Raw genomic sequence first — 22372 nt, forward strand, 5'->3', positions numbered from 1 at the left:
TCTAAATCTTCCTGCTGATATTGGATTTGATTTAAACAAGTTTGCAGATGAAGAAGACCTAACTCCCAAAGAAGAAGCAGCAAGAGCTTGCATGAAAATATATCTTCCTAGTTTCTACTAAATCCCATTGCAATCTATGTTCCCTTTACTATTCAAAAGTGCATGAAATGCATGTAGGAATGAAGTCAATTTTTATTTTCCTTGTCTTTTATGCTTTCGGTTTTAATTCTGGATTGTTGGAATAATATAAATTTTCTGTTCCATTTCTTCTTCTGTTTTTTTTTTTTTTTTTGGGTTAGAAGCATAAGTTCTCATGTTGTGTATTGGTATTGATTTTATGATATGTCTAGAAAACTTCTGTCAAAAAAAATGATATGTCTAGAAAGGAGCAATTTGAATGTGTACTTTCATATGTGAGAAAACTGATTCACACGTTCATGATAGTATCCCACAAAATAAACTTATAAATTGAAGACACAACAATTGCTGGAATTAAAATGAAAAGAAATACACAAAATGAAATGATTTGCTTTGGGATTTATCCTTGTCTTTTTTGGAACAAAATCTAGTTTAAGAAATTGATAACCTCTTGCACCAAATTAGAATCACAACTGACATTTGTTGGTAGTTGTCCTTGTCTTTCCAACGCTTTCTTTTTCATGTGTGGAATTCTAAACTTGTTTGATCCTTTTGCTTTCATGATCTCTTCCATGCACGTTTGTAAAGTCAAGAATATATGATTTGACTTAATTGGTGAAAATTCTTCAAATGACTTCTCCACAACAGTAACAAGTTCATCAATAGTTTGAGATACCTTTTGTTGTTGTAATGACTGAATAGCACGAAAAAATCCTAGATCAAGAACATTTAATTCAGGAGAATTCGGAGGCTGGCACATCAAACGGATATCAAATCCACTTTCCTTAACAGCTTGACAAAATTCTTCATCATTTATATCAATATGCGTTCTCGCGTTATCTTGTTGAATAAATATCGGAATTCCGATATCTTCTATCGGCCATACGTCCATGACAGAGGGTAATACTTTGTCGATATAAAATGATCTTATAATAGCTCTAGTGACCGAAAGGATTGGTTTAGTCTCCATTGTACCAGCCACTCTATTAACACTAGTCCTTTTAGCAGGCTCTTTTATGACAAAAGGAAAGACGCCAATTTTGCCATCGAATGTTACATTTCTATGTGAATCGAATCTCGGGCGAGCTACGGCAGCCAAAAACATGACTTTTGGGAGAAAGTTTTTGCTTACGCAATGACGCGTCGGATCATCTTCATCTTGCAACAAGTAATATTTCTCATTTTTTTTTGTCATAGAGAACCACTTCTCATCAATGTGAATGATGTTATACATTCCCACAAAAGTTGGATTATTGGGTATGCTATTGGCGTCAAGCATTGATATGCAAAATTGTAATCTTGTTCTTTTGTTTTCTTCCTTCAAGAAAGGCTTTATAGCATTTGATTGCCTCCGTATTTTTCCGGACTGCATAAGCCGAAATAACGAACTCTTATTGACCCCTAAGGCATGGGCTAAAGATGCAATTGTTGTCCTTTTATGCAAAGGCACATCACGAATTTTTTCCAAATCAATTTCTGCTCTCTTTCGACCACATCTTGACATTCTGTGGGATACATCAACATGAGCACCACAATCTTTTGCTCGTTTCCAAATACGTTGAACAGCTAATATAGGAACCGTAAAATGTGATGACACCTCTCGTGTTGCAGTTCTACCCAATTTCCCGTCAACACTCTTTTTCAATAACATCTCATATATGTCTCTTCTTTTGTCATTGGACATGTTCTTTCCTCTCTTATTGATAGTAACCACTTGTGGTAGTGGCATGTCCTCATCAGCTTCCTCGTGATTATCATTAGCATCACCTAAAAGAAAAAGAATGCATAATTGGAAATATAACACTAACTGCGGGAGGTAAGAGCAGTACTCATAATAAGATGGATATAATATTATAAAAAATTGTGATAGAAGGAAATAAAGTGAAGATGGAGATTGATGCAAAAAAATAAAATAAAAACTGAAATTCTAGATACCATCATCTGAGTTTTCTAGTGCCACATCCCACTGGTTATTGAGAAAGTCTTCATATTCTTCATCCGACTGTGTATATTCTTCTTGAGGTGGATCACTAGATTGAAATAGAAGAACATCATCATCATTAGTAAGAGGTGGTTCATTGTTCAAGTCTAGTGAATTTGGTGAATTTGCCTCATAATTGAAAAAAGGAAAATTCAAATCTATTGCAACTAAGGGAACGTTTATGTCATTATTTGTATCCATAACTGAAATATCATCATGAAGTTCAACTTTTATAAGCAATTTTAAGGGATTTGAAATATGAGATTCTAAAATGAGTGGGAAAATTTAAAAACCTCAAAAGTATAAGGTGGGAAATACTAAATGTTTTGCTGGAAAAAAAAACGTGGGAAAAAACAAACCTTTCACTTTTTAAAAGTGTCACCTTATACTTCCACGTTCATTTTTTGGAAGTGTAAGTAATAAATGTATTGAGGGAAGAATTGTATACTCCCACAGCTCATTTAAGAAGATTTGGAATTTTGAGAAGAAAAAAGCAAGGAGTAATCATGGCAGCCAAAAAATAAAATAAGGGTATTGTAGTCCAAATCTACAACTATTTTCATTCTTTAATGATTCCTTAATACGTGTGTAATCAGCTAAAACATCAAATAAAAAGGAATGGAGGGAGTAATAATAATGGGTATTTAGGTGTCTTTATATTTTTTTTTTGTTAACCTTATGGTTCCTAAGAGAAGAGTTCAACGGTGACGTAACTAAAATTTGAGTTTTCCCAAAAAAAATCATTTGATGGAGTTCATAAACAATTTGAGCCAAAATAAGTGATTTTCATATTTTTTTTTAAATTACTATGATTACGATTTCAAAATCAATCAATTTTAATTTTTCAAGTTTGGAGAAGTGTTTTAAAAGAATTGTTTTTCCGTAGAAGTCAAGGATGGAACGAATATTGTGGAAAGAATTAAATATGGAGTCGTTTTTAAACCATTTGCGATTATAAGTTTTAATAATAGAATGGATGCTCCTTAAAAAAAAAGAATGAATACAAAGATATGGCGTTGAATAAAACATTAATATTTTTTTCTAATAAAATTTAATAATTTAATAATCATTAATTAGAATATTATTTTTAATAATAGTATGAATTCATTTAAATATTTCATAAGGATGAAGGAAATAAAACTAAAAAAATCAAAAACATTATACACTAACGCAAGGTCTTATTTTTGTTTTTTATTTATACGCCCATTAATTAATTAACTTTGTCCACTCAAATATCTATTTGTTTTAATTATAAAATATTAGTTTTGTTGTTGTCTGTTTTAAATAAATCAAAGGAGCCATAAAAACAATTTTTTTTGTTATCTACAAAAGAAAATAGAAACATGAATAGAGATTCGGTCAAAAACAAAGAATCTAGAAAAAAGCACCAAAAGAAAAATTTAAAAGAAAATATGAGTAGAAAATAGCAACATAAGAAATCACAATAAAAAGTAACATGTCATTAAGAAATAAACAAATAAAAGAAAAGAGAATGGGGTTGAAAACAATGATTTTTTATGGGAGGAAGATGTAGATGAAAATAATGAAAAACAAATTGTCTCTATATATAGGAAAAAAAATCATGTCATTATCAATTTTGATTGGCTCATGAAAAGTAAATGAGTCATTGATCCATTTTGATTGGCTAACAAAAAGTAAATGATTCAATATCCATTTTGATTGGTTGACAGAAAAACATTAAATGAGATGAAGAGCAAGAAGATGCCACGTATACTATCGCTTATAGAGGTATGCTTTTGTATTATATAAAGATAAAGATATGGATGTCGATATTCAAAAAGGATGTGTATATATGATATACATGTTCTTAATTTCTTAATTAGATGATTCATTCAATTTGAACCTAACTTGTTGCGATGCCAAATGGTTTGTCGTCAGGTAGAATATTTTTTTTCTTTTATTGCCTAATTGATTTTGGAATCAATGTTTTTTTTGAAACTATGTGATTTAAATCATCATTAAGCATCATATATTTGATTTTAATAATGATTTAGAAAGCAATTGAACTGACGAAAGCAATTGAACTGACGAAAGCAATTGTTGCTTCTGGTTTTAATGAAACTAATTGGATTTTTTGGTGTATCAATTACGCTTCAATTTTCTTGTGTATCAATTACGCTTCAAGAGAGATATGCATGAATCATGATTGCCTATAGTATTGGGATTATCTATTAGCATATGCCAACTGTAGATACGTAACAAACAATGATTGGTGTTTGAATATGATTGTATCGATTTGAAACATATCACAGTTTTGTTAAGTATCTTACATGGTTTTTGCCATCATGTGATTTTGAAATTGTTTCAAAACACTTATATTAACTTAAGAAGTTATTATAAGAATTTGGCATATATGTAGTAGCATTTGTCTCAGATTTAATATATACTTTTACGTGAAATATTTTATTTTAATTTGGTGATTAATGATTTTCATATCTTTAGCTTAATTTATTTTCAATTTAAAAGATCATGATTTTGAAAGAGTTTCAATATCAGATATGATTTTTGAATTTGACAATAAAATATTTGCTTAATTTTAGCACCATAATTTGTTTTTGAAACAAATTGGTAGCCCAAATAAAGCTGATTTAGTTATAATAATAATTGAATGTCAATATTACTATAATTAAGTAAATAAAAAATTCTACCTCTTGGATTGTCTTTCAAAAGTGTTTGAAAGGGTAGTAAACGATCCTAATTTGTTAATTTGTTTCTAATTGAAAAGAATCATGATTTTGAAATGGTTTCAATATCATATATGATCTTTTGAATTTGGTCCTAATACATGCATATTTTAATTTACTTAATGATAATTATTATAATAAAGGTTATTATTGCAATTATATTATTAATTTTAATTGTGAATGGTATATGGTTATGACCTTAGATTATGGCGTTCTGTTTATTTAAATACGACCTGCGTGTCGTGATTTATTTTATTTTATTTAAATACGACCTACGTGTCGTGATTTATTTTATTTTATTTTATTTTAAATACGACCTGCGTGTCGTGGTTTATTTTAATTCTTTTATTTAAGTGTTAAATAATGTAATTTCTCAAGTTGAAGATAAGACGACACCAAATGATGATTCCAGTTGGAGAAACTTTTGAAGCTTGCTCGTGGGTCAAAGAATTGTAATAAAGTAGTTTATTTGATTCTTACGCATTAGGAGGTCATAACCATACTACCTAATTTATTTTATGTATGTGATGCATGAAATGTATGTTTATTTAACGCATATATGTGATGTATGCTTAACATGTTTTAGATGTATGTTAGCATGTATATTTTAAATGTTTTATATACTTGCTTCCTATGAGCATGAATGTCATGCATCTTTAAAGACACGTGTATGAGATACACATGTCAATGAGATTAAACTAAATAAAAATCCTTCAAATAGAATATGAAGTAAATTGTTTTCCAAAGTATAACACACTTCAAGACTAATATCGAAATGTGTAGGTTTCGCCTCCGCGAGGTGCACTTTCTATACTAGTAAGTTGTGGTGCGGTAATTCTATTTACTGACTGTTATTTTTGGATCTAACTTAACTAGATTATTTTAATAAGATTAAAATATATATATTTACTTCAAATGAAATATTAAGTTTAATGCTTTCCAAAAGTTTAACACCCTTCAAGACTAATATCGAATATGTGGGTTTTGCCTCCGTGAAGCGCATATTTTATACTAGTAAGTTGCGGTGCGGTAATCCAATTTACCCAAGTGTTATTCTTTTGGGTTTAACTTAACTAAATTAATTTTAATGAGATTAAAATAAATTTAGAAGCAATGTTTGGGAACATCTATATGATAGATTAGAGTAAGGAGTTATTCACTCAAATAATTTGAAAGTTGTATGAGATACAATTGGAAGGAGTTCCTACCTAAATAACTGAGTTTTGAGTACAGCCCCCGTTGACTTAAAGCAAGGTGAAATATGGATTTCAACCCACTAGAAAATCTTCCAATGAGATTTTTCGATTCAAATGTTGAAGGTCATTTGTTTTGAGTAAAATAGTGGGAGCATATTTAATTAAAGACCTAATTAAATATGTTTTTCAATCATGATACATTTATTTTATTTATTTTCTGTATTTAGAATTTCTTCGGCATATACATTTTTATTATACTGTTAAATGTTCTTATGAAGAACAAAATCTTCAGAAAGGAGTTTCTGAATTGGTACAAAATTAAGAATTATTCTTCAGAATGAGAAAAACTGTTAATGTTTTGAAAGAGTCAAAATAGAAGTAAGACTTCTTATCTGCCCATATAGTTATAGAAAGTTAAATTTTTACTTCTGCATCATAAGTATATGATATTTGATGATTAATCTCATATTTGTTGAAATATAGAGAGTTTTAAAGAAGCGGGACATTAACTACAAGTGAAGTCCACTTACGTCTAGAATGAAACAAATTGTTTCATTGACATAGGAACTAACGCTTGGACTTAAATTTAACTTGATATGGAACCAAATAATTGTTATTAAATTCCATATAAAATAGAAGCATCAAATCATAAATCTTGCATTGACAATAGAATGATTGTGTAGTTGAATAAAAAGACAAATGTTGTCCTATTATCCAAATAATGTTTTCTATACAAGTGTGCTAATCAAGTAATGGAATTGAGTTCCATGATCTTGATAAGCTGATCTATAACATATGAAAAAGGATCAAATGAGATTTGAACCTTTTGTATATCATTGGCATTATTGTTTAGTACAAACAGGTGTGATTCACATTTCCAAAATCCGTGGATATGGACTATTGGACTCATTTGATTTTATATCATTTGAAGGATGTGAATCCCACCTTTCAAAATAGATTAGTATACCAGTCACCAACAAAGGTGAAAGGGCACGTAATTTATTTGAGTTTATATACATATGAGATGTATATGGAAAACTAAACATATTTTCTAGATATTGTTTCTATTACTTCATCTAACATTACTATATCATTTAGTAGATAAGCAAAGTGTATTTGACACGATTCAAGAACACTTTGAAATTGTTCAAAGATTTTAACAATGAAGTAAAAGGAATAAGTTTGAAAAGTATAAAGACTATACGAGTAAGTCGTGATGGTAAATGCTTGATTAATGAGTATAATGATTATTTATACCGCTTCATGTTTGACATGACTCGATCTAAAATAATCTGATTATAACTCAAAGACTCTTGAAATTAATTAAATTATAGTTAGTCTTCACCCACAACAAAGTTCCAATTAAGTAATCATAAAGACACCATATTAGATATGGAGGTAAAAGTGTACCTAGTTTTGACTTTATGATAATTTGAGGTTATATGGTTTATTAGATAAACTAAACTTCGAATATAATGATTGTATAATTGTGTAACTATCCTTAGGAAACTAAAGGATATTATTTCTACATCTTCTTTGACAAAATTTGTTTGTCGTTATAACTGGAGTATTCCTTTTTAATGAGTATGTCCCTACAGGAGCCAGTGGGAGTGATGTAGAACTTGAATTAAGTCAAGTAACACAAAATACACATCTCTCTAAGAATGGAACACGAGTTGATTCAACAAAGGGTTGTTGTTAAATCATCAGTTTGAGTAGCACAAGATCTAAATGACTTGAACTTTGAGAAGTGGCTATATGCCATGGGATCTTATAAAGAATCTATGTACACAGACCATATATGGATATTGGAATGTGAGTTTTCTATTAGAAAACTGACATGGATGGTATTATGAATACCTTTAAGATGTGATTGATTGTATATGGTTTCATGTAACTCATGATGCAAATCATGACGAAACCATTACATCAACGTAATGCTAAAATTTAATGATCCCAATTGCCATTGTTGTATAATACATGTTCTAGAAGATGGATAACGAGGTTGTATTCCTTAATTGGAATAACCTTATATATGTATTTGATATATGTAGGATTTCGTTAATCCAAAGGATACTAGAAAGGTCGATGTATTATAAAATTCATTTATGAATTAGAGAAAACTTCTCAAAGTTGAATTTTTATTTTATTAATGAAGTTTTATGAAAACTTTTAATAAAGAAATCTTGTGCAAATAAGAAGATTAGTGGGAGCATTGATATTAGTTTGGTGAAGTATGTAGATGACATACTAGTCACCAAAACAATTTATCTACACATGTAAGACATGGTTAGAAAATTATTTCTAATATGTACCAAAATTGATTATAGTGTTCGACACTAGAATACCTTCAAGAATATCCTTGGATGTCTTAAAGGACATTGGATTGTTTCTTGAACACGGATGAAAGAAACATTGTAAATGAGTTACAATGGTGTTGATTCTCATATCGGTGTACAGTATATCCAGATCGTAATTTGGAATAAATGTTATGCTAGGATATCAACTATGAAATTTGTAAAAGTACAAGCTTCAGATAGTTGTTGTTTCTATTACAGATGTCAAATATATATGATTTGGATTGTTTAGCTCATAACTGAGTGAAAACATGTGTTTCTTGCATTAGGGATTCCATTGATCTCGTCTGAGGTAAAATTGGTTCAAATCCTGCAAGCAATGAAAACTTGATCTCACCAATGATCCAAATGTATACTTTGACACTTCAATTTCTTTTCGATGGAAAATCGAAAGTGTAAATTGAAAGTAGTGTAGCCTACCAACATAGGAAAGGGTTCCTTATCTACTAGAATAATATCATGCCCAGAGTGTGCTTGATGCTAACACTTGACCAATAGATATTGAGTTAATATTTGATTGGCTTTTAGTGCTAGTGGGAGATTGTTGGAGTAAGCCCTAATAGCCAATCTATGTTGATTGGGTTTGGCTTTGTATCATGATATTGATATAAATATATATTGTGAATATATAATGATAAGACATTTCTTTATTGATTTTGTTTTGTTTCAAAATAATAAAGTCCCTAGAATAGTTAGTCCGTTTAATGGAACATTACGTATAACTTGATTGTGAGACCCCATTAAACATAAGGAAACTATTCTTAAAGTATCCGTAGTCAAGCTTTATTGAGAAGTGGGATATCATTAAAGCATAGAGACTATTATGTGCGTAGACTGATGATCACATCTCACAGATCATGGATAAAGAGTTATCAAGTCTTCACATAGATATAAATATTAGGAGTAATATTTATATTGGATTGACCCGCCATGAGAATACTACATAGTAAAAGTTATGAAAAGTGTCATAAGATATTCTCATAGTGATAGTGGTGTATTCCACCCTTCGACCTGAAACCACTATGTACCCTAGATGTTTGAGTCGAGTGCTTTGTCACCATTCAAACGTTGTCCGTAACAGGATGACTATAAAGTTGGTTGATGGGTACTCCATGAATCATGTTGAGGGACGTGAGTGACCTAGATGGAATTTGCCCCTCCCACATAATAGGAGAAATGTCTACGGGCCCAATATTGAACTAGACAAGGATGACACGGTCTATGCCTTGTGTTCAATATAGACATGAGGGCAAAAGGGTAATTATACACATGATCATTATCACAGAAAGGTTTCGTCAGATCACATGACATTCTCGTCACTTGGGTAGCAGTGATGTGTTGTTAGATACCGCTCACTGTTTATAATATTAAATGTGATTTAATATTATTGCCAACGTTATGAGAACCTATAGGGTCACACACAAAGGACAGATAGATGAGAGAAATAAATAAGACAGACTTATTTATAAAATAATAAGTAAGACTTATTAGTAATTAAATAATTAAATATGACTTTATTATTTAATTTACGAAAAATAGAGAAACGCGGTCCACCGTAAGGTACGGTGTGTTTAAGTGAAATATGGTGCACCGTAAGGTACGATGTACTTAAGTGTTTGTCTTGCTGACCACACAAGTGGTTCTATAAATATAACCCTTGTGCTGAAGCTTGACTGACTGTTGGTGGAAACACTTAACCTAAGCCGCCGCTCTCTAAACCCTATTCTCTTTGAATCTCCGTTGGAATTGGCTAGCACCGATCATCGGAGGAGTTCTGTTCGTGTGGACTGAGTAGAGGCATGGCTACGCTGCTTGCTCGTGATCAGAAACTATTATGCTACAAAGGTTCTGCGCTTCAAGAGGTAAACACATGAATCCTTAAACTGTTTAAGCATGTGTTTTGTTTGATTTGTGATTTGTGATTAATGATTTAATCAAGATCCGTTTCAGTGGGATTTATTCCGTTAAGAGATTAAAATTTTGAAAAACCTCTCTCAAAATCCCTTCAACCTTTCCCACACAAAGACCTACCTTTAACCCAAACCAAAACCAAGTCAACAAGGTCAATGGCATCCAAGAGGAAAGGAAATTGAAGTGGTGCAAGAAGCAATCAACAACCAGCAATCATGGAATCCAATTCACGGATTCCAAGCAAAGGAATAGGTATAATTCTCTAATCTCTAGAACTATCTATGCTTGTAGGTACTTTATGTTAATGGATAGACTAGAAATAGAGGGACATTTGATTAGGTTGTTGAATAACACAACCCTGTGCTTAGGTACCTTTAGAGGTTTATGGCTTGCACCATTAGGGGTAGAACCGAGTTAAGGAACACTAGGATAGATGAGCTCTTCATGCTATGAGCTATGCTATATAACCACCCTATGAATATTTGTTTCTATTTGCTTGATTATCTTTCCTATGTAGGTAATAGGTCTGACGGTAAGGGAGATATAATAGTAGGTGGTATCACTACATACACAGCTAGGAAATTTGGAGTGGGTGAAGATGAGGGAATAAAACCAATTGAGGGAAACAATAGGCTTAACATAGACACCCTCATTGCTATGAACTTCATAAAACATCAACCGCCCATGCAATATTCACTCAAGCTCAATGTGCCTATTTTAATACTACTTCCTAGCCCATCTCGAACTAGCATCGAGGTGGAAGCAAATTTGTTGTATGTTGATGATGACCAGGTACATGGAGAGCAAAATCTTGATGAAGGAGAAGGTGCTAACTTGCACCATGAGGGAGAGCACCATGACCAAGAAACCGGAGAGCTCAATGACAATGAAAGATGGGCATGGATGCGAACCGAGGTTGAGAGGATAAGCACCGAGCAACAAAGGCAAGGTGTTGAACTAACGGGGCTAAGAAATGATGTCCAAAGAGGCAACCGCTTGTCGGAAGAAAATAATGAGATGCTCCGGAGGATCATGCACGAATTCAATCTCCAAGGTCCTCCTTATGGACCTCAATAAATTGTGAGCTTTCCTCTTCCTCTCTTCCCTTGTCTCTTCTCTCTTTCTCCTACTCTTTCTTCTACTTCTTCTTCTTCTTCTTCTTCTTTTTCTTCTTTTAATTTCGCTTTTCTTTGAATCATTGAGGACAATGCTTCCCCTAAGTGTGTGTTTGGGGGGGGGGGGGGGGGGGGGGGGGGCTAATAAAGTGTCTAGAGTCGTAGTGTTTCCAAACTCCCTTGAACTTTATTCTTTTGTTTTGTTTTTATGGCGAAAGGCATGATTAAGTAGCTTGTTTTTAATGTAAATTATGGCATAATTTTTTTTGTTTTGTCTCATCTTAAAAAGGTTGTTTCTTGTACATGAAAGTGATTTTATGTGTTTTTAGTGTTCTTGCTATACCCATATCATGTTTTATTGTGAAAAATTCTCCAATGAGAAAAGCACTCAGTTGCAATATTTGAGTAAGTGTATGAGTAGGTAATTTAAGGAGCACGTTCAATCTTTAATGGTAACTTAGACCCTTAAAAGTCTTTAGAGTAAAAGTAGTATAAGTTTGTATGGGAAATATTAATGTGCTTTATTGTTATATTTATAATTGTTAAACTTATGGGGCGGGAGAATGGCACCAACATGTGGAGGAAAGGACACTCCCTCTCTGACTTCCTAAATGTGGTGGTGACTCCCTAATTGAACTTAAATTCCAAATCCCTCAAATGAGGAAATAAATTCATCAAAGCTAGGGGGAAAGGACACCCTCTCCAAAAAGACTTCCTACGCGGAGATGATAAAATTTTTGCAGCACTACTTAGGGTGATTTTGAATCTAGGAGGAAAGGACACCCTCTCCATAAAGACTTCCTATGAGGATAGATAGCCCCTAAGCAATCTGCAGCTCCTTGTGCTTAAATTGTTAAATCTAATTTAATTTTAACTAAATTCCCATCATTCTTATATGAAATGAAGAAAGGACTTTTCTCGGTTACTTTAGTATTAGGGATAGAACCTGTTCCTCATAATATATGTCTTATACAGGAGCCAGAAAAGGGTTGGACTGCACACACACACACTCACTTAAGACTTGTTGTTGGGTTGAATAGGTTCACAAGGAATGCTTGAGGTCGTGATTAGTATACTTGAAACAAAACCTTATGAGAGGCTTGAGTTTTTCAATTGTGTTGCCATGTTTAATCTTTCTTGTTGCTGCTATGTCTATTGCCTTTTGCTTGAGGACAAGCAAAGATTCAAGTGTGGGGGAGTTTGATGAGTCTTTATTTAGTCTATTTTTATGCATCATTTAGTTTCGTTTTAATTAGATTTAGTTTTATTTTATTTAAATATTATTTCCTTTTTGAACTATTTTACTTCAATTGCATATTTTATATTTCAGGAACGAATATATGATGGAAGGTGTCTTGGAGCAAAAGAAAGGAGTCTGGAGCTTATTTGGAGCAAAAATACGAAAGATTCGGAGACAAAAATACTCTCCCCCAAAGTCAGGAGCTTGGCACGGCCCGTGCCAATGTTGGCACGGCCATGCCACCTCCTAGGACTGCTTTTGCTGCTTTTGCTTGAAGGCCAAGTTACCCTGTTTTAGTTTTACCGGAATGCCCTTATAGTTGCTTAGATTTTAAGTCAATTGTAAAGCTATAAATAGAGTAGCTCTCCATCACAAATATTCATCTTTTGTTCTTGGAAATAATATGTGACAATTGTTTCTTTGAATAAAAGTTCATCTTTATTTTCTTGTTATTTATTTTATGTTCTTCTTCCTCTTCTTATCCATATCTACAATGAACGTTAGTGAGTAGATTTCTTTGTCTTGGGATTGTTGGATAAGTCTAATGACGTAATCCGGATCAAGCCAAGCCTTAAACCTTAATTTTATGTAACCCTAATTTCTAATCTAAATTCACCGCTTTAACATGAATTAACCATTATCAAACTGTGGAAGCGAACGCGGAGGGTTTGATAATTGTTAATCCTTTATCTCAAATATCAATTCATAAAGTGAACGCGGAGCTTTGATATTCGAACAAGTGAATTTAGACAAGGATTGCGAAACATGAGAATAGTCTAGCAAACCTTGAGACATACAAAGTTTCGATCTTCAAGGGTCTTAAAGGCAATCACCCATGAGAATAGGTGTGGTTGTTGGAGGGATACACTCACTGACTTTGAGAGAAGCTTTGATACGCTTAAGAGAAACTTGTCTTTAGAAATTGGGACTAACGTAAAGTTATAAGTTTAAGAGTTTGCTTGCTAAGGACTTGTCATTAGGATGAACCAATAATCCCAAGGTTCCTTTTATTTTATTATTGTTATTTTCTCTTATTTAAAAACCCCCTATTTTATAATCTTTCTTCTCTTCTAATCATTTTCTAAAAGTTAATTGAATTCATAACTCCCTAGCGGAACGATACTCTTTTTACTACTACTTCGATAGACCGTGCACTTACGGTTTGACCTATCATTGTAATAAATGATGAATGTTGATGATGATAGTGCTATATGATTATATACTTGCAATGATTGAGGTTGTTATATGAATGTGGATGTGGAGGTTAAATGTTCATGATGAATAATTGATAATTGAATTGTTTTATCTATATCAAGTTATTTATATTAATTATGATTGATGTAATACTAACCTCCAGTGGTTTTGACCGCCTACCTGTCTGTATGGATGGGTAGACGCTGTGCAGGAGTAGTCCGCTTGCGGTGATTGCTTGGATAGCTGGAGTTAGCCTCCATTATCATTTTGGAGTTATAGTTTAGGGCTCTGATTAGGTCGAGTCAGTGTCTTTTAGTTGTGTTGGACTTATTTTATTTATTGGAGATGTACTGATTGCTGAGATTTGGAGAATTTTATGTTGATGATGTATTTGACCATGGCATATGTATTGATTTGATATGGAGATGTATGATTTATATGTCCGCTGCGACTGTTGAGATATATATATATATATATATATATATGCAAGTTGTTGTTAAGTTGGGACGTAGCGTCTAATACTTGAATATTTGCTATATTCCCATGTTTTATTGCTTTAATAGAATTAGGGCGTTACAAGTTGGTATCAGAGCCATGGTCAGTCTTGTCCGGACTAGTATCCATTGAATTTTCCTGTTAGTATGCGAATGGTAATGAGTTACCTTCGATACTTGTTTGTTGTGCTGTTGTTCTTATCTGTTGGTTGGTTTTGTGTAGAAGTGAGATGGCTGGTGGTAGAGATGATGCAGCGATTGCGCAGGCTTTGGCTTCGATGGCTCAAGTGTTGGCTCAGGCTAACGAGCAGGTGGCGGTTGGTCATCGTGATCCTGGAGAAGCTCAGGAGCGGAGGCTTGATCGTTTCTTGAGAAACAGTCCACCGACGTTCAAGGGTAGATACGATCCGGATGGAGTTCAAACATGGATGCAAGCCATGGAAAGGATCTTTTGTGCTATGGTGACTAGTGAGGACCAGAAGGTCAAGATGGCTACTTATATGCTTGCAGAGGAGGCTGAGTATTGGTGGACCACTGCTAAGGGAAGGCTTGAGGCTGGTGGAGCTGTGACTTGGGCTAGGTTCAAGACTGAGTTTTTGAGGAAGTACTTTCCCGAGGATTTGAGGACTAGGAAAGAAGTGCAATTCTTGAACTTGAAGCAAGAGAACCATTCAATGGCGAAGTATGCTGCAAAGTTTGAGGAGCTTTCGAGGTTTTGTCCGTACATCAATGTGGAGGATGCGATGGTTTCCAAGTGTGTGAAGTTTGAAAGCGGTTTGAGGCCCGACATCTATCAGTACATGTGTATTGAGAAGATCCGAGACTTTGACACTTTGGTGCACAAGTGTCGTATGTTTGATGACGCCGGAAGGGTTAAGGCTAATCATTACAAGGCTCATAATGAGAAGAAGGGAAAGGGTCATGGATTTGGGAAGCCGTATAGCAAGGATAAGGGAAAGAAGAAAGAATCTGATGGAGGCTCTAAGTCGAATGTTGCTGAGGTGAGATGCTACAAGTGTGGAATCTTGGGTCATTACTCTAATGATTGCAAGAAGGGAGAGAGTTGCTACAAGTGTGGGGAAGCAGGTCACAAGGCTTTTGAGTTCAAGAAGGAGATTACTTGCTACAATTGTGGTGAGAAGGGGCATATCAGTACTAAGTGTACCAAGCCGAGGAAGGCGGCGGGGAAGGTGTTTGCATTGAATGCGGAAGAGGTGGAGCATCCGGATAATCTCATCCGAGGTATGTGTTTTATCAATAGTACTCCTTTGATTGCAATTATTGATACTGGTGCTACTCATTCTTTAATCGCAGTTAGTTGTGTTGAGTGTTTGGGTTTGGTTGTGACTCCGTTGTCTCGTGGGATGGTTATCGACACCCCGGCTAATGGTTCGGTAACTACTTCCTTGGTGTGTGCTAAATGTCCTGTTAGTTTTGGTAACATGGATTTTGAGTTGGATCTTGTGTGTCTTCCGTTGAAGCATATGGACGTGATTTTTGGTATGGACTGGATGTTATCTTTTGGTGTTAACATTAATTGTTTGACCAAGAGTATAATATTTTCTAAGCTTGTAGCTGAGGAAGGTGGGAAGTTCTTGACCGCGGAGCAAGTGAAGAAGTCTTTGGACGGTGAAGCTAGCGTGTTCATGATGTTTGCTTCCTTGAAGGAGAGTAGTGAGAAAGGAGTTGGTGATTTACCGGTAGTGCAAGATGTAACACCCCGTTTTTCCCAACATAAAAATTTCATTTAAATCAGAGTATTTTAAATCATAACAGAATGTCACATACTTCTTGAAAATCATAAGATGGATAATAAGAATTATCTCTCAATATTTAACATCAAAAATCTAGAATCATGCAGCGGAAAATAGTTCAACATACTAAAAGTCTTGGCACGCAGGCCTCATCCGAAATCTCATAATTTTAGTTCGACATTTATTCATAAAAAGTTCATAAAGACACGTAAGGAACAGAAGTAAAAGCAAGCCCCCATCCCGTTACGTATCAGAGCACCTAGACAAAATGTGAGGAGTCCACTCACGTACGCCTCTAGTCTTTATTACCTGCAAGTTACCCATACGAAGGGCAACATTTTCAAGCAGAAGGGGTGAGATCTCACAATCAATAAATTAAGCATATAATTCATTAAAATGCATTTGGCAACATAAAACATTATTAACATATCAAACATTTATCACTTAACATATTATCATTTCATAATCAAATACCATCATCAATTATCATCATCATTAAATATCATGCTCAACTTAACACTTGACTCGACAACACGACTCAACTTGACAATGCAACTCTTATCAACTTAACAACTTAACAACTTAAACCATCGTGAAACTTCTTGATATGCAAATGCATGTGGTACCAATCAACATCATAAATGAGCGTAATTAGGCTCTTCAACGTGTGAGCATAAAGCTGCTGGGCTTAAAGCCCCCAACGTAGTTTGAGCACAAGGCTGCCGGGCCTAAAGCCCCCAACTTTAATGAGCACAAGGCTGCCGGGCCTAAAGCCCACAACTTTAATGAGTATGCAATGGACTCAATCTTCCTACAACTTAGACAACAACGTGAACATCTTTTACTACTCCATAATCATGGATAACTTCTTTGATTCTTGCAACTTAGACCGACTCATGCAACTTCAAGACATTAACAATCAACCGCAACAAACAACAACAATTACAGCATGTAACAGTGCTTAAATAACATATCATCATTAAAGGGAATGAATCATATCAACTAATCATCATAAAGCATCATAAATAATACTTATACATCATCACTACTAATCTCAGTCACCTAAATAGACTTCTAGAACTTCTGAAAATATCCTAAACAACCCTCATTCTTACTTCTAAGATCAACTCATGACTACACATGCTAAAGGATCGCATCAGAACAATTTTGGGCAACTAGCAGCCTAACTCGCAGTGGCGAGTAACTTTGCTCGCAACGGCGAGCAAAGCGTGCATTATGGACTCCTAAGGCCTTGCTCGCAATGGCGAGCCACTTTGCTCGCAATGGCGAGCTTACAGGTTACTCGCAGTTGCGAGTTGCGTTGCTCGCAGTGGCGAGCGGGGGTTCCTAGCTCGCAATTGCGAGTGTTCCTGCTCGCAGTTGCGAGCGATGAATGTCAGTACGGCCAGAAACCTAAAAATTACAACTTTTCACCTATCTTCATGATTCTTTCATCCAAATAGCATCTAATTATCACCCTAGGCAATATCTAAGGTCTGTACACTAATTTTGCATCAATCTAACATCTTTTCATGGTTCAATCATCAAAATCGATCTTAAACCTAATTCCCAATTCTCACCAAAACTCAACCTAATCATGCTAAAAATCATTTTTCAGAATCATACCCTTAATAGTATTGAAAGTTAGTCCCACCCTTACCTGGTAATTGCAGAAATCGCTGCCCTCTCTCTCTTGTTCTCCTCTTCTGACTTTTCTCCCTTTTTCTCCAAAAACGTACGTACTGTGTTACTAACTTATGTCTGTCTATTTATCTTTTCATATTACTCTTCTCACTACTAATTTACTCATCTCACAACACAACCCCACTTTTAATACTTTTATTTTACTTTACATATCTTATTTTATTTAATAATAAAATAAGTCACACCAACATAATAACTTCACAAAATCATATACTTCACATAATTTATTTATAAATCATATAAACCACTCAACTTCATAAATCATATAATTCACACATATAAATCATGTAAATCACTTAGATCATAAATCATATAAGCATATATTTATAAATATATTCTAAACTTCATTGAATTAATTAAATAATTAAGACGGGCGTTACAACTCTCCCCAACTTATAGAATTTTCGTCCTCGAAAATTTACCTCAAGCAAACAACTCTGGATAAGACTCCATCATCTTACTCTCTAGCTCCCACGTCAAGCTTTCACCAGTCACCCCACTCCAAACAACTCTCACTAGAGGTATCTCCTTGCCTCTCAACGTTTTCACCTTGCGATCATCAATCCTCAAAGGTAAAGTCTCCACCGTAAGGTTGTCTCTCACTTGCACATCATCTCTCTGAATCACATGGGACGGGTCTGGAACATACTTCCTCAGCTGCGACACATGAAACACATCATGCAAATTCGATAAATGCGATGGTAAACCCACTCGGTATGCCACCGTTCCGACTCTTTCCGATATCTGATATGGACCAATAAACTTCGGAGTCAACTTATTTGACTTCAATGCACGACCAACACCGGTCGTCGGAGTAACTCTCAAGAACACGTGGTCTCCCTCTTGAAACTCAAGGTCTTTTCTACGCTTATCATGGTAACTCTTTTGTCGACTCTGCGACGCTTTCATCTTTTCTGGAATCATCTTTACCTTCTCAGTAGTCTGCTGAACAATCTCTGGTCCTAAAACCACACTCTCACCTGTTTCAAACCAACACAACGGAGTCCTACACCTCTGACCATACAAAGCCTCGAAAGGTGCCATTTCAATACTTGAATGATAACTGTTATTATAAGAAAACTCTATCAACGGGAGGTGACTATCCCAAGTTCCACCTTGCTCAAGTACACATACTCTCAACAAATCTTCGAGTGACTGAATCGTTCTTTCCGACTGACCATCTGTTTGGGGATGATAAGCCGAACTCAATCTCAACTTAGAGCCTAAAGCCTATTGCAAACTCTTCCAAAATCTAGAAGTAAATCTTGGATCTCTATCTGACACGATGCTTGAAGGAACACCATGCAACTTCACAATGTCTCGAATATAAATTTCTGCCAACTGAGCTACAGGAAAACTAATATTGATCGGAATGAAGTGTGCCGACTTAGTCAATCTATCAACAATCACCCAAATGGCGTCATTCCCTTTTGGAGTACTCGGCAAACTCGTCACAAAATCCATGGATATACTATCCCATTTCCATTCTGGTACATCTAACGGTGTCATCAATCCAGCAGGTTTCTGATGTTCTACCTTCGACTTCTGACAAATCAAACAGGAGTACACAAATTGCGCTACATCACGTTTCAATCCAGACCACCAAAACAACTTCTTTAAGTCATGATACATCTTTGTAGCTCCCGGATGAATACTTAAGCTACTCCTATGACTCTCTTTAAGAATCATCTTCTTTATCTCATCATTGTCTGGAATACAAATCCTACCTCGAAACCTCAACACACCTTGTTCATCTACCTTAAAGTCACTATCTTCAGTTTGATTACTATCAACCAACAAGTCCACGAACTTAACATCAACTTTCTGCGCATCCCTAATACTCTTCAGGAAATCATTATCAATTTTCAGCATTCCTAGCTTAACACTCCGAGACGACATTTCACAAACTAAGCTAAAATCCCTAAACTGTTCAAGCAATGCAAACTCTTTAACCATCATAGCAGACATATGTAAAGTCTTCCTACTTAAGGCATCCGCAACAACATTGGCTTTTCCCAGGTGGTAATTCAAACTAAAGTCATAATCTTTCATCAATTCGAGCCACCTTCGCTGTCTCATATTCAATTCCTTCTGATCAAACAAATACTTCAACTCTTGTGATCACTAAACACCTCAAATCTCGAACCATACAAGTAATGTCTCCAAATCTTAAGCACAAATACAACTGCAGCTAATTCAAGATCATGAGTAGAATAATTTCGTTCATGAATTCTCAACTGTCTTGATGCATAAGCAACCACCTTACCATCCTGCATAAGTACACCACCTAAGCCCAACTTGGACGCGTCGCAATACACCACAAAAGGTTCATCAGGTTTCGGCAAAATCAAAACTGGAGCCGTCGTCAAACGCTTCTTCAATTCATTAAAACTGTTCTCACAATGAACATCCCACATAAATGTCTTACCTTTACACGTCAACTGCGTTAACGGAAGTGCTAACTTAGAAAATCCTTCTATAAATCTTCGGTAGTAACCTGCCAAACCCAAAAAGCTTCTAATCTCTGTAACTGACTTAGGAGTCTCCCATTGTGATACTGCTTCAACTTTAGATGGATCGACTGCAATACCACTACCAGAAATAACATGGCCAAGAAAACTTACCTCATTCAACCAGAATTCACACTTAGACAATTTAGCATACAACTTCTTCTCTTTCAGCACTTGCAAAACATTCTTCAAATGTCCCGCATGTTCTTCTTCTGTCTTAGAGTAAATCAAAATATCATCGATGAACACAACAACAAAGCGATCCAAAAATGCATGGAAAATGCGATTCATATACTCCATAAACACGCCAGGCGCATTACTCACACCAAAAGGCATCACCTTATATTCATAATGACCATATCGCGTCCTAAAAGCCGTCTTCTGCATATCCTCATCTTTTTTTTTTAATCTGGGGATAACCCGACCTCAAGTCAATCTTGCTGAACACACGTGCACCCACTAACTGGTCCATCAAATCATCGATTCTAGGAAGTGGATACCTATTCTTTATAGTTACTTTATTCAGTTGTCGATAATCAATGCACAACCTCATACTTCCATCTTTCTTCTTAACCAACAATACCGGCGCTCCCCAAGGTGAAACACTCGGTCTTATGAACTTCTTATCAAGCAAATCTTCCAACTGTTTCTTCAACACAGCCAACTCAGAAACTGACATACGGTAAGGTGTCATAGACACAGGCTTCGTTCCCGGAACAAGATCAATAGAAAATTCAACTTCTCTCTTCGGTGGTACATCAGGAATTTCATCAGGAAAAACTTCAGGGAAATCGCACACCACTTGTAACTTATCAATCACTGCTTGATTCTCCAAAGATAAGGATGCCATCAAAGAAAACATTAAGATTCCACCGCGTTCTAACTGCTTCAGCTGCTTAGTAGACAAAAACTCTGCTCCACTTTCCTCTTCAGCAGAAGAGAAACGTACCGACTTACTAAAACAATTAATGAGGACGTGATTGTACTCTAACCAGTTCATACCAAGAATCACATCCATTCCACTCAAAGGTAGACAAACTAAATCAATCTCAAATCACGATCAAACATAGACAAGGGACACCTAAACAAACAAGAGAAGTGGTCACTGAACCCTTAGCTGGAGTTTCGACAACCATTTCTCCATTCATATCAGACATAGCAAGGCCCAACTTAGAAGCACAATCAAAAGCAACAAAACAATGTGTAGCACCAGTATCAATAATAGCAACTAAAGGAGTATTGTTAATATAACAAGTACCTCTGATCAAACGATCCTCATTTTCAGTCTGAGTACCAGTCAAGGCAAACACTTTTCCTCTAGTCTGAGTCTTCTTCGGATTCTTGCATTGAGACCCTATATGACCCTCTTCGTTGCAGTTAAAACACACAATGTCCCCATGGTTACACTCTGCAAGTGTATGTCCTTTACTGCCACAACGAAAGCACCATTTAATATCCTTAGTGCAAGCATTACTCTTATGGCCTTTCTCGCCACAAGTAAAACAAACAATCTCAGCACTGGCATCTTTCTTATTTGACCTTCTTTCATCATTAGCTCTTCCTTTTCCTTTGTCAGCAGGAGCACTGTAAGGCTTTGGGCGACTTTGCTGGCCCTTACCCCTCTTCTCACTCATAATCTTATAATGAGCTTTGCTATCATCTTCATAAATTCTGCATCTGCTCACCAAAGCAGAAAAGTCTCAGATCTGTTGGTAACCAATGACTCGCTTAATATCAGCATGCAAACCATTCTCAAACTTGATACACTTAGAGAACTCAGCATTGTCCCCAGTATAGTGTGGATAGAACTGAGCCAGCTCCACAAACTTTGCTGCATACTCCGTCACCGACATGTTTCCTTGCTTCAGCTCAAGGAACTCGATCTCTTTTCTTCTGCGAACATCTTCAGGAAAATATCTGTTTAGGAACTCTCTCCTAAACACAGCCCAAGTAATAACCGCATCATCCTGCTCTAGGGTAGGTTGGAGGCTCACCCACCAGTCATCAGCTTCCTCAGCCAGCATACGCGTACCAAAACGCACCTTCTGATCATTAGTACATTGCATAACTCTG

The 22372-nt window shown here is 35.3% G+C and overlaps 2 protein-coding genes across 2 annotated transcripts; both read right to left on the reverse strand.

The window, feature by feature from the left end:
- Window positions 1-468: 468 nt before the first annotated feature.
- On the reverse strand, window positions 469-2750 carry LOC146954965 (uncharacterized). Its single transcript, XM_085719351.1, has 2 exons — window positions 2074-2750; window positions 469-1905 (listed from the first exon to the last, which is right to left on the reverse strand). The coding sequence occupies exons 1-2, from the start codon at window positions 2318-2320 to the stop codon at window positions 566-568; spliced, it is 1587 nt and encodes a 528-aa protein (XP_085575477.1). The 5' UTR covers window positions 2321-2750; the 3' UTR covers window positions 469-565.
- A 15251-nt stretch (window positions 2751-18001) lies between these two features.
- On the reverse strand, window positions 18002-18698 carry LOC146954966 (uncharacterized). The gene has a single exon (XM_085705365.1). The coding sequence runs from the start codon at window positions 18696-18698 to the stop codon at window positions 18213-18215; it is 486 nt and encodes a 161-aa protein (XP_085561491.1). The 3' UTR covers window positions 18002-18212.
- Between the last annotated feature and the right edge of the window lie 3674 nt (window positions 18699-22372).

Source organism: Medicago sativa, chromosome 1 (genome assembly GCF_051527215.1).
Source record: "Medicago sativa cultivar Bolivia chromosome 1, Bolivia_mono, whole genome shotgun sequence".
Lineage (NCBI taxonomy): Eukaryota > Viridiplantae > Streptophyta > Magnoliopsida > Fabales > Fabaceae > Medicago > Medicago sativa.